The sequence below is a fragment of the Podarcis melisellensis genome (assembly GCF_964234715.1).
Source record: "Podarcis melisellensis genome assembly, chromosome: 2".
Taxonomy (NCBI): Eukaryota; Metazoa; Chordata; class Lepidosauria; order Squamata; family Lacertidae; genus Podarcis; species Podarcis melisellensis.
In genome coordinates this window covers 34,970,343-34,982,548 of record NC_138529.1, presented here as the reverse complement: position 1 = coordinate 34,982,548, position 12,206 = coordinate 34,970,343, and the positions used below count along the sequence as shown (strand labels likewise).

Genomic DNA, 12,206 nt, shown 5'->3' with positions numbered 1-12,206 from the left:
CAGGCTCGGGTGCGGGAGCAGCAACGGGTCGACGCTTGGGCCCAGGAACGACTCCGGGAACTGGCCGAAGGATCATGCCCTCAGTATCCAGGGCTGGTTTCGCATCAGGGTCTCCTGCTGCACCACGGGCGCCTGTACATCCCACCAGGGCCGCTGCGGGCTGAGGTTCTCCGGATGACCCATGACGCTCCAGCGGCGGGGCACTTTGGGCGGTATCGGACCACCCATCTGGTAAGCCGTGAGTTTTGGTGGCCCCGCTTGAAGGCTGACGTGGCTCGCTACGTCGCTGGTTGTGACGTCTGCAGGCGGGCCAAGGGGCCTACCGGGCGACCCCCCGGCCTTCTTCAGCCGTTGCCGGTTCCACCACGTCCTTGGCACACAGTTTCTCTAGACTTTGTAGTGGAGTTACCCCCGTCTCGTGGCTGCACCTGCCTTCTAGTTTTCTCTGACCACTTCACGAAGATGGTGCACTGTGCCCCCTGCCCATCCATACCCTCAGCTAAGGAAACCGCGCAGCTGTACCTTCAGCATGTCTTCCGCCTGCATGGCCTACCTGAGCGTGTAGTATCCGACCGCGGCGTTCAGTTCACGTCCCGGTTTTGGCGTGCTTTGCACCAGGCCCTCGGAACAGAGGTCTGTCTCTCATCTGCTTACCACCCACAGACTGATGGCCAGACAGAACGGGCGAACGCGGTACTGGAACAGTACCTCCGGTGTTACTGCAGCTACCAGCAGGACGACTGGGTCGACCACCTAGCATTGGCGGAGTTCGCTTATAACAACGCGGTGAATGCGTCCACCCAGCAGACCCCGTTCCAAGCCAGTTATGGCCTTCACCCACGGTTGTTTCCGGATGTGCTGCCGGCATCTGCGGTCCCTGCGGTGACAGAGTGGCTTCAGGAGCTCCAGTCCCAGCAACAGCTGTTGATGGAGCAGCTGCGCCAGGCCAAGGAGGCGTACAAGGTCCAGGCCGACCGCCACCGCCAGGTGGGGCCGGAACTTCACGTCGGTGACTTGGTATGGCTTTCCACTCGCCACCTCCACCCTTCTCGACCTTCGCGGAAGCTGGACGCCCGGTTCACCGGCCCGTTCCCTATTGTGGACCAGGTCTCGCCTGTGGCATTCCGTCTCCAGTTGCCAGCAACCCTGAAGGTTCACCCGGTATTCCACAGGTCCCTTCTGAGTCCGGTGGCCCCACCCGACGAGTTCCACCCAGACCGTCCCCGACCGTAGCCAGTTTTGGTGCAGGGAGAGCCAGAGTACGAGGTGGAACGCATTCTGGACTCCCGATACCGCAGGGGAAGGCTGCAGTATCTCATTGACTGGAAGGGGTATGGGCCAGAGGACCGCTCCTGGGAACCAGCGGTCAACGTCCACGCACCTGCCTGCATCCGGGAGTTTCATGCAGCGTACCCCAGCAAGCCGGGTCCGGGCCCTCAAGTGAGGGGGGGGCTTGGGAGGGGGGATGGTGTGATGGCCTGGGATTCCGAGTCTGAGAGCGATCCGGAGGAACCCCAGCCGGCACAGGAGTCCCCGCCTCCAGGGCCGGCTGAACCTGGGCAAGGCCTAGTTGCTGAGGAAACTCAAGAGCAGGCACCAGGTGAAATCATTCAGGCCCCAGAGGTGCTGGAAGACTCAGTGGCTACAGGTGAGCCTCCTCCAGGACCCAGTAACCCTTCGGCCTCTCCTGATCTGCAGAGGCTTAGGGCAGAGAGGCGAAGGGAACTGGTGTCTCCCAGGAGGAGTGCTCGCCTTAAGGCCAAGAGAGGCGGGGCTTCTGGGGGCCGGGACCGCCCCCGGCCTTAGAAGAAGATAAAGGTCAGGCAGCCCGGTCTCAGGTTGCGGGAGCAACGTCGTTGTGAAGTATCTGCTTTACCCAGTCCTTGTTTGGCACTCCCAGTGTGCCTATTCCCCGCCTGGATTCCTGCTTCTGCCTTACCAGTGTTCCTGCTTCCCCGCCTGGATTCCTGCTTCTGCCTTACCAGTGTTCCTGCTTCCCCGCCTGGATTCCTGCTTCTGCCTTACCAGTGTTCCTGCTTCCCCACCTGGACTCCTGCTTCTGCCCTACCTCCGTTCCTGCTGACCTGCCCGGCTCCCTGTTGATCTTGGCCTACGGTAATAATACCTCATCCCCCCTGGGACCAGCACACAGGCAAAGGGCCTTCTTGGTAGTGGCACCTGCCCTGTGGAATGCCCTCCCATCAGATGTCAAAGAGAAGAACAACTATGAGACTTTTAGAAGACCTCTGAAGGCAGCCCTGTCTAGGGAAGCTTTTAATGTTTAATAGACTATTGTATTTTAATATTTTATTGGAAGCCGCCCAGAGTGGCTGGGTATTAGTAGTAGTAGTAGTAGTAGTAGTTTCACCCTCTTCGTTGCTAATTTATGCAGGACATAAGTTTAAAATGAGTGGATGATCATCCGACAGTCAATTAGTGATTGGCATCCATGGAAATCCTGTACTCAATGCATTTCAGTCATATGACAAATACACCGTGAGTTGGACTGCAGTTTCAAAAACCTAACCGTAGAGAGCCAATGTGGATTGTGGTTGGCATGCCAGACCAGAGCCTGGGAGATCAGGATTCGAATCTCCACTCGGCCATGAAGCTCACTGGGTGACCTGGGGCCAAGCGCACCCTCTCAGTCTTACCTACCTCACAGGGTTGTTGTGGGAATTGAATGAGGATGGGGAGAACCATGTATGCCAGCATAAGCTCCTTAGAGAAAAAAGTGGGGTGTAAAAAACCAGACCCATAGCCAGCATAAATAGTTGGGCTTCCTCAATTAAAGCAGAGCTCCAATAGCTTACGTCAATGGGGTTTTCCCCCTAGACATCCTCTTAAAGGGAAGGAAGGAAGGAAGGAAGGAAGGAAGGAAGGAAGGAAGGAAGGAAGGAAGGAAGGAAGGAAGGAAGAAAGAAAGAAAGTGATACCAGGGTAGGAATGTGAACTGGCCTCGTCTGTCTCTTCTTCGTCTGCTCAGAGCAATATTGTGTATCTTGAGAAGCACTTAATATAAACTGTCAGCTTGGACTAAGATTAATTCCCCAATGTTTGGCAGCAAATGGATTAAATAGAAGGGGGGGAGGTAATCAAAGGGTATAGACCAGGAAGCAAGCATATATTTGAAATATGGGGGGCAAATATCCAGGGACAGCTTTCAGCATAATTTCTAGAAACGTTTTTTGGTGTGTTTTTTAAAGAGTCACTAAAAAGATGGTGTTTTTTGTGTGTGGCACTTGGGTAGCTACGCACTTCCTGTTCTGTCCTCCTGAACAGAGAAAGCGGGTTAATGACCAGAAATTACAAAGCATCAATCTTCTCATTTCACAGAGAGATGGAGCATGGAAAATTCCATTTCTCCCCTTGTGCAAATCTCTTGCCAACAGCCCCCAAGGGATCCCAGAGTCTCCAAATATAATAAAACAATCAACCTGTAGTTTTAATTGACTCAGCGAGTTCTTTAATCCTCCTCCTTACCACACACACACACACACACACACACACACACACCAGTTCCCTTCCAAAAGGAAATATTCTTGCTTGAATTCATAATAAACTTGCCCTCATGATTTGTAGATATATGATGTGTTGATTAAAGCCATTCCTTCCCGTGCTACGAATTGGCCAGCTGAACTTGTAACATTCAACATTTCACTATGAAGGAGTAAAATAGGACATAAACTGTGCTAAATCTAGAGAAGGCCACTGAAATAAGTTGCAAACTTTTATCCACTTATCTGGGAGAAAAAAATACCACGGATATATTGGGTCTTTCTTCTGAGTAGACGTGTGTAGGACTGTGCTGTTCGCAGTTTGTGAGTTCGCAGTTTGGGAATTTCTCTTCAAAAACAGTAGCAGACCCTTGTTTCAGACCCTCTTAAGTGTCCCTATTTTCCAGGGACAATCCCGGATTTACAGAAGTCCCGGTTTCTGATTCAATCTCAGAATGTCCCGCTTTGACACCTGAAGGGGAGGGTGTTCCACTATTTTCATGGGATAAATGTTGGAGGGTATGGAGTTATGCAACCCCTGACCCAAGAAGATAAGTAACTATACAACCTTTAGAAGACATCTGAAGGCTGGAGCAACCCAGTCAGATGGGTGGGATATTATTATTATTATTATTATTATTATTATTATTATTATTATTCCTATTTTCATCAGAGAAATATTGGAGAGTATGTTGTTTGCTTTAAGAGTGTTTTATACCAGTCTTCAATTTAAGAAAAAAAGAAAAGTTTACCACAGAAGAGACTGCTAGACTATGTGGATCTTTGATCCAATCCAGCAGGGCTTTTCTTACATTCTTATGTGAAAGCCATGAAAAACATAATATTAACTTAATTAAGGCAGCATTAAAAACCACCCAATGAAAAGAAATGTAACTTTAAATTATATTTAAGTTTAAAAGCCAGGCCAGGGGTGAGGGTGGGGGTGGGAATGAATGAAACAATAGGTTTTCCTGTCAGGCAACCCTTTGCCACAAGTGTAGTGCCACAACTGAGGTGTCCTCCTCAGTTGTGGACCATGGTCAGCCTTAGATGGCAGAGCTACCCAAAAGATTATCTCTAAAGCAGATCTTAATTCACAGGCCATCCTCACCCCTCCTTCTCCTTGAGGAAAAAAAGACATTAGATAATAATGGAACGCTGGGAAGAAGTGACTAGATTAATCACACTGTGATATATGATAGGGCTGCCATATTTCCAAAAGTGAAAATGCGGACACAAAACTTGTTAAGCGTTTTTGCCGAAGTTTGCAACAATTCACCCGAAAACCAACACTTCAACTTTTGAAAATTCCACCTGGACATAATTTTGAATGGACAAATCCCAACTATGTCCAGGAAATTCTGGACATATGGCAGCCCTAATATATGATAATGTATAATGACGTTGTGTTATACCTTGGGACCCTTTAATAATTTCCTGGGGTTTATTTACATGGCCAAACTAAACTTAAGGAATTGGTATGGAACTGAAAACCTGCCCATATGTTAGCAGCCCAAAACTGAAAGAACAAAACTACTGGCTAGTTCAAGTTTAGAAAGTGGCAGAAATGCTTCAACTCACAGTTGGTACGACTATGTGAGGGAAGAAAAAGAAAGGGGAAATGTTAGAAGTTAATGGCCACCATTGATTGAATTTATGAAAAATAGATATAACATGAATAATAATGACAATAATAGATTCTTCGTATGGTAAGAGTATATTGTCAGCCCTATATTGATTATTGGCATTGAGTGTGGATATAGATACACAGACAGAGAGAGATTTGGTATTAACATTTATTTATAAGTCTTAATGGAATGTTGAGGTGTTGAAATTACAGTGGTACCTTGGGTTAAGAACTTAATTCATTCTGGAGGTCCGTTCTTAACCTGAAACTGTTCTTAACCTGCGGTACCACTTTAGCTAATGGGGCCTCCCGCTGCCGTCGCCGCGCAATTTCTGTTCTTATCCTGAAGTACCCAAGGTACTATTTCAGGGTTAGCGGAGTATGTAACCTGAAGTGTCTGTAACCTGAAGCGTCTGTAACCCGAGGTACCAACTGTATTTTAAGCACCTTAGCTTGAAGGGACATTGCATCCCATCACCTTCCCTGACCAATAGGAAACCTTAAAAATTGAATCACGCTAGTGGGTTGTCTCTGTTGCTTTTTCCCCTCAGGAGCCCCCAGGTGACGGCGGTGACAGCGGCGGCAGGAGCGTCAGCAAAGTGACAGAGCCCCTCCCGCAGACCTGAAATGCTCTGTCTCCATGAGGAAAAAACTGGCACCGGAACATGATAGCACCCAAGAGAACTACATCTGTCTCCTTTAATTACATCCCGTGTACATATTAGTGAGTGGAAGTGCTTTATGATTTCTATAGCAAAGGCCAGCAAAGCTATAGAAGGCCGGTTGTGCACAAGCACTCTCCCCGAAGTATAGACAGGCAAATTTAAATCATGTACACTGTGACGGGGGTGGGGAGGGAATATCTTTAATTTCCCCAGGGGGAAAAATAAATATAAAATAGATCAAGACTGTTAAAAGCTCATACATGTTTATAGCTCTGGAGATTTACAATTGTTGTCTGCCTTGCAGAGGACATTCCATCAAATGGCACTGAATTTGTCTGTTTCCATCTTTTGTACTTAAGGTGAGAATTTAAAGCTCTAGCATTTGCAAGCACTTTTGTGCTCACGCACCACTCATGAGTAACCGTGTCCTTGTTTTGTTCAGAACACTAGATGACGTGTGCATAAGTGCTTGCAGGACCTAGGTCCAGAATTGTATCCGCATGATCCATTCAGAGCCATGTCCTTAGGAGATGCATTTGATCACAGCATTACATAGCCTAGATTCTGCAAAATCTTAACTATGGGTCAAATTCTAGTCTTGTCTATCATTCCTGCTTATCTCTGCTGTTAACTCCTCTAGGCTGGAGTTTCTCTGGAATTATATCAACAGTGTTTCCAACGCTCACTGTTTTGTCGTGAGTCTTGTATTATCTAGTGTTTCCTCCCCCTCACAGATCCAACTCCAGGAGTCATGAGATTACAGGAGAGTCTTTCCGACAAGATTTAGCCAAAGCTTGAATACGTAAAGCGAGTGTAACCAAAAACCAAATGAGATATATTAAAAGAATATGTCGATACATGCATTTCTAGACATCTCACGAGGCCTAAGACATTCTCTCATGGTGTATCTGTGCGTCTGTGTGTGAGAGAGTGAGAGAGAGAGATAGAGAGAGAAAATATTTCATTATTTTTGGCCAATTCTATACTTTTTAGCTAAAATGTCAGGCCCTCTGAGTTCTATAGAGTTTAATCACATGTATGGATCAAATATGCATAGAATTCCAATCATAGTCACATATTAAAGCCTTGACCCTATGGGCAGTTATAGCTGAATAATTCCCATGGAAGTGAATGGGATTTATTCATGAACTTTGTGCATAGGATAACTGCTTCAGAGTTAGCACCAGGATTGGCTCGGTGCCACAATCAACATTTCATTCTTTTCCTTTTAATTCATGCTGGTCAGATTTTGAATGGTGCAATGTCTGAATTCCATCAAGATTGACATCTGACCCAGGAGGGGGCGGGTAGCACCTGGCTTGATTGTTCCTGTGCCTTCAGTAGGCAGTCGATCTGCAAAAATCAGCAGGTGACATGTTTCTTCATGGCATGCAGATGAATATTGTCCCCTGATCATGTTTGCCAATCAGTCTGTTCTTTAAAGACACAAGACCAGGTATTGTTAAAATAAGAAAGAAAAAAAGCTGGCAATGCTACCGGCAAGCCACTTTATTAATATTTACATATTAAGCAACAACAACATGATCAGATAAGGACAAAAGTGCATTAGCAGGCCACTTCCTTAAAAATAGCCTTATTCAAAAGCTATGACCTTTGCAGTTGAGATTTGAAGCTGATCCAGAATTAAAGTATGATCCTATGCCACAATCTAAGTGTACTTTAAAGTTAATTTTCAAAGCAGAAAAAGATAGTATTTTTGGAAGAGAGACATACACAGTAACTGGTTAGCCTTTTAAGCAATATACTTCAGAATGTGATTTTTAAACCCCATGAATTTCAGTCCATAACATCTCTTGGCTCTCTCTCTCTCTCTCTCTCTCTCTCTCTCTCTCTCTCTCTCTCTCTCTCTCTCTTTCTCTCTCTCTGTCTGTCTCTCTCTCTCTCTTTTTAATGGCAATGAGAAAAAGCCTGACTGTTATATTTTCCATAAACAGAAAGTGATTGTCTCTCTGTCTAATATATCCATATTTATCTATGTACTTTTGACGAGAGAGATTTTATTACACGTGAGAAAGAAACAGCCAAGCAAGGATGAAAAGCAAAAAGCAAAAGAACTCTTATGTTCTTGTCTGTTGTAAACTGGAGGTAGAAAATTAAGAGCAACGGAAGGGCAGCCTAGGTATTCGCTTATGTAAGCAGAAGGTAAGGGAACAATTGGATGTAGCTCTTTTGCTGACTCTCGCCCAGTCAACTCCATCCCTTCCAAGCCTGTTCTAAACAGTAGGGTCCCTCGGGGGGGCAGGAAGCTGTTTTATCATTTGAATTGTCTGTTAAAACTGCCATTCACCCCCCACCCCTCAAATGACACTGTATAAAATAATAAATATTAATACCTATGATTTAACTGTGTATTTTATAAAATAGGCTTTTGGTGCTATGAAAAGTGATTTGTGAACGTTTTCCTCATCGTACGAGATCCTCTTGTTTACTCTCTGACGTACCGATGGATCCCTCTTGTAATTTTCCTCTGCATTATTTGTATGACAATGTATGCTGCCAATATGCTGTCTTGTGGTTTTATTTAATCTTTATACATGTGTTCCTTGTTATAAGTGTCACCATCCTGTGTTTGTTGAGTCTACTTATATAGTGCAACATCATATAGTAAGATAAGGTAAAGTAACCCAAGTGGTGTAGTGGTTAAGAGCAGTGGACTCGTAATCTGGTGAACCGGGTTCGCTTCCCCGCTCCTCCACATGCAGCTGCTGGGTGACCTTGGGCCAGTCACACTTCTCTGAAGTCTCTCACCCCACTCACCTCACAGAGTGTTTGTTGTGGGGGAGGAAGGGAAAGGAGAATGTTAGCCGCTTTGTGACTCTTTAGGGTAGTGATAAAGCGGGATATCAAATCTAAACTCTTCTTCTTCAAACCCAAGGTGAACAGCTAACTCATTGTGACTGTTAATTCTACACCAAGGCTTGCACATGATTATTTTCAAATGCTCTGATCCTTAAGAGTGGAGATGGGGAAACTGTGGTCCTCTGAACATTTCTGGACTGCAGTTCTGGCCATTGGCCCTTGCTGGCTGGGGCTGATGTTGTCCAACATCTTCTGGACAACTACAGATTCTCTGTTGCTGCTTAAGAAAAATACGCCAACTTAAGGCTTCCATGAATTGTCCTTAAATACAATGGAATGAGATGGACTCTTGGGCATGGGACTTACTTCACCGCATGTCTGGTCCAGCATGGGAACCCTCATGTTCTTGTCCTTTGCACTAATGCAAGTTTCCCACCCCACCCTGGACCAATTGGTCTTTTCTGCACAGTCTAGGGCAAGGGGAGAGCCTTTGACTCTTCAGATGGACTCCAACTCCCATCACCTCTGACCTTTGGCCACGCTGGCTGAGGCTGATGTGAGTTGCAGTTGTTGCTGAACACCCAGAGGGCCACAGGTCCTTCAGCCCTGATCTAGGGGCATATGTATACTACAGATAAACTGTTTCCCTCTCTCCAGAGGACATTGAGAACCCTTCGTCTCAGAATGGTCAGCACTCTCAATGAACAGCTGTTTCTAGAGTTCTGTGATGGAAAGCCCTGAGAATTTGCCCTTAAACTATTTCATCCTCTGAGCACTTAAGAGTGTGCCTTGCCCTGTGCCTTGCAATCTGTTAAATACATAGATGCCATTGTGCCATTATCACTGAATAGGGGTTACTTTCCCAAGCTGACTCTCACACGGATGGGTGGGGGAATATACACACTCCAAATAATTAAAACAAATATATATAAGCAACAACAAAAATTGTGTAGCGTAGCACCATTTCTTAAGGCCTCACATCAGTTAATTGCACTGCAATCAGAGCCAGCCCTGCCATTAGGCAGAGTGAAGTGGCTGCCTCAGGCAGTAATTTTGAGTGTTCTCCACCGTCGTCCTCACATGCTGCTGCTGAGACAGTAGAGTAGTCCTTCTGGGCTTGCCAAAACCTCCAGCACTCCATAAGCCTTTCAACAAGCAAAACTAGAAACATCTAGTTAATAATAATAATAATATAATACATTATTATTATTATCTGGCTTTAGAACAGGCTGGGGGCCAGGAGGTCACAAATGTTTAATACCAAATATAATAGGAATGTTCAGCAAAGGAATCCAAATACATACTCTATAGATAATGTCTGAGCAGGCATTCACACTTCAGATGGGGTGCTACATCGTAAACTTCCATCCCAGGCTGTGTACCTTAAAGCACATTTAAACCACACCCCTCCAAAGTAAGTCCTGAGAACTGTAGTTTACAGTTCTACCGTTCCAAGCAACATTAACATACTACAGTTCCCAAGATTCTCTGGTGGGAGAGTGCTTTAAATGTATGGTGTACATGAAGCCTGGTCAAATTCTATTCTGAGACCTCAGTGCTCCGCTGGCCCATCCGTGCTGATCCCTCCTGAAAATTTGAACCTTCCACCTGTCTATCCTCCCCAGTCCTGTCTGTCTGGTAGTGGGTGACTTAAGAGATGCCTGCCATTTTTAGATTCCCACAATGCCCTAGGGTGATTCGGATGTCAGGACATTCGCTGGAGAAATTGAAAGGCTGAGTGGTTTGCGTCATCCCTGCAGAGTGGGTTCCAAACTGACTTTCATTTCAATATTTAAACAATTCAAGTTAGCTATTTCATATAAATATAAATGATATAGAGATAGAGATATTCCTGCCATGAAAACGGGTGCGAAATATGAACCAGCATTCAAACCTGAGATATACAACTGTGTCCTGAACATTCATACCAAATTGTTCAGCCTTCAAGAGCATTAACCTATTACAGACAAATGATTGGAAAGTCAGATGAGCCAGTACAACCAACAGTTGCTCAGCCAAGAAAATGTTTCACAAACTAGCAAGAAGTTGTTGTGGCAGTTAGCATCACTTTCACTTTTATCACTTTTCTCTGGTGATGGTTTTGAATATCACTAGCTGAGCACTGTTGTCTTTGTCCATGGAGTTTTCTTGGCAGGGATACTGGAGTGGCTTGCCAGTTCCTGCTCCAGGTGGATCACGTTTGGTTAAAACTTTCCACTATGACCTGTCCATCTTGGGTGGCCCTGCACGGCATAGCTCATAGCTTCTCTGAGTTATTCAAGCCCCTTCACCAGGCAAGGCAGAGATCCATGAAGGGGGTCCATGGGGTCACAAAGAGTCGGACACAACTAAACGACTAAACAACAACAACAAGCTGAGCACTCCTGCACAGGAGCTGAAGAAGAGGAAAAGAAAAGGAAGGATTTTAAAAAAGATGCAGTTGGAGAACAGCACCTTTTGTTGTCACAAACGTCTCAAAACATTCAAAAGACGCTGTGACGCCTTCCTTGCCACAAAGCAATCACAATGTGTGTCCTATCTGGGGGGTGGGGGGAGTGATTGCATTTCTACAGGTGTCAAACACATGAGGGCTCAGAAAACATGGAAATCTCTGCCACTAGTATTGCACTTTTGAGAAAAACCGAATGTTTGATTTACTGCACAATAAATTTATTCAGCTGGCTATGAGCCGCATTGTGGTCTGAAGGCAAGGGGGCTGCTGAAGTTAAAGGGGGTGGCCCTGAACAATGTCTGGGTGGGAGACCATGTGTGAGCTCATTGGAAGAAGAATGGGGAATATATATAATTTGCACACAATGCACACCATGTAAGTAAGTCGTTGGTAACCCTTGACATTAGGCTTGTCCAAAGGTCCACATAATGGACATTCTGTCTTGGACTTGGACAGATGCTTGTGGGGACCCATACCTCTGCAGCCATAAAACAGAGTTTATGCATCTTACAACTGGCTGCACCCCCAAACTTCTTCCAAGGTCTTTGAAATATATTGTAACATACACTCTTAATTGCTAAGAGATGAGAGGGTTCCAGCACAGACCTTGGGTTTTGTTTCTTTGGGATGAACTGGAAACTGATGGCGTTTCAGTAATATAAGGCTTATTTACACATATATAGCATGAGATGGGAGACTCACTGTATCAACACTCCCAACAGATCCTGTTCTCAGATCAGCTGAGGGTGCTTTCAATACCATAGCTTTGGTTCCTCACTAAAAACAAGTCAGGTTTCCAACCTGGTTCCAATACCTTGATGACATCCCCATCAGCCAGGGAAGGGAAGAAGGAGAGGCAAGTTCCCTTTGCAGAACAATTGCCAACTATTATGTTTCTGTGGCAACTCATCACACGTACTTGGCCATCTCTTTAGCTATGCAAAAGCCCTTCTTCACAGTTTGGCCCCCATAACAGTCTCTCTTCATAACCAGAGTCACAGGGCAGAGTGCAGGGCAACAAGCCACTTAGTTCAAGGTCAATTTCATTGCAATATATGCTTTGCAATGGATCTTCTTGCAGAGAAAGGAGCACAACTGCAAAATGTCAAAGCCTCTCCCTCTCCCTGCAGAATAGCTGGTGGTTG

At 45.6% G+C, this 12,206-nt stretch overlaps 1 protein-coding gene across 2 annotated transcripts in view; it reads left to right on the top strand.

The window, feature by feature from the left end:
• Window positions 1-8,149, top strand: part of CYGB (cytoglobin) — a 56,870-nt gene extending 48,721 nt beyond the window's left edge. For both annotated transcript variants that reach the window (XM_081898061.1, XM_081898060.1), the window contains exon 4: window positions 5,676-8,149. In XM_081898061.1, the coding sequence (XP_081754187.1) occupies window positions 5,676-5,750 (75 nt within the window). In that variant the 3' untranslated portion in view covers window positions 5,751-8,149. The remainder of the gene's footprint in view (window positions 1-5,675) is intronic.
• The last annotated feature ends 4,057 nt before the right edge of the window (window positions 8,150-12,206 follow it).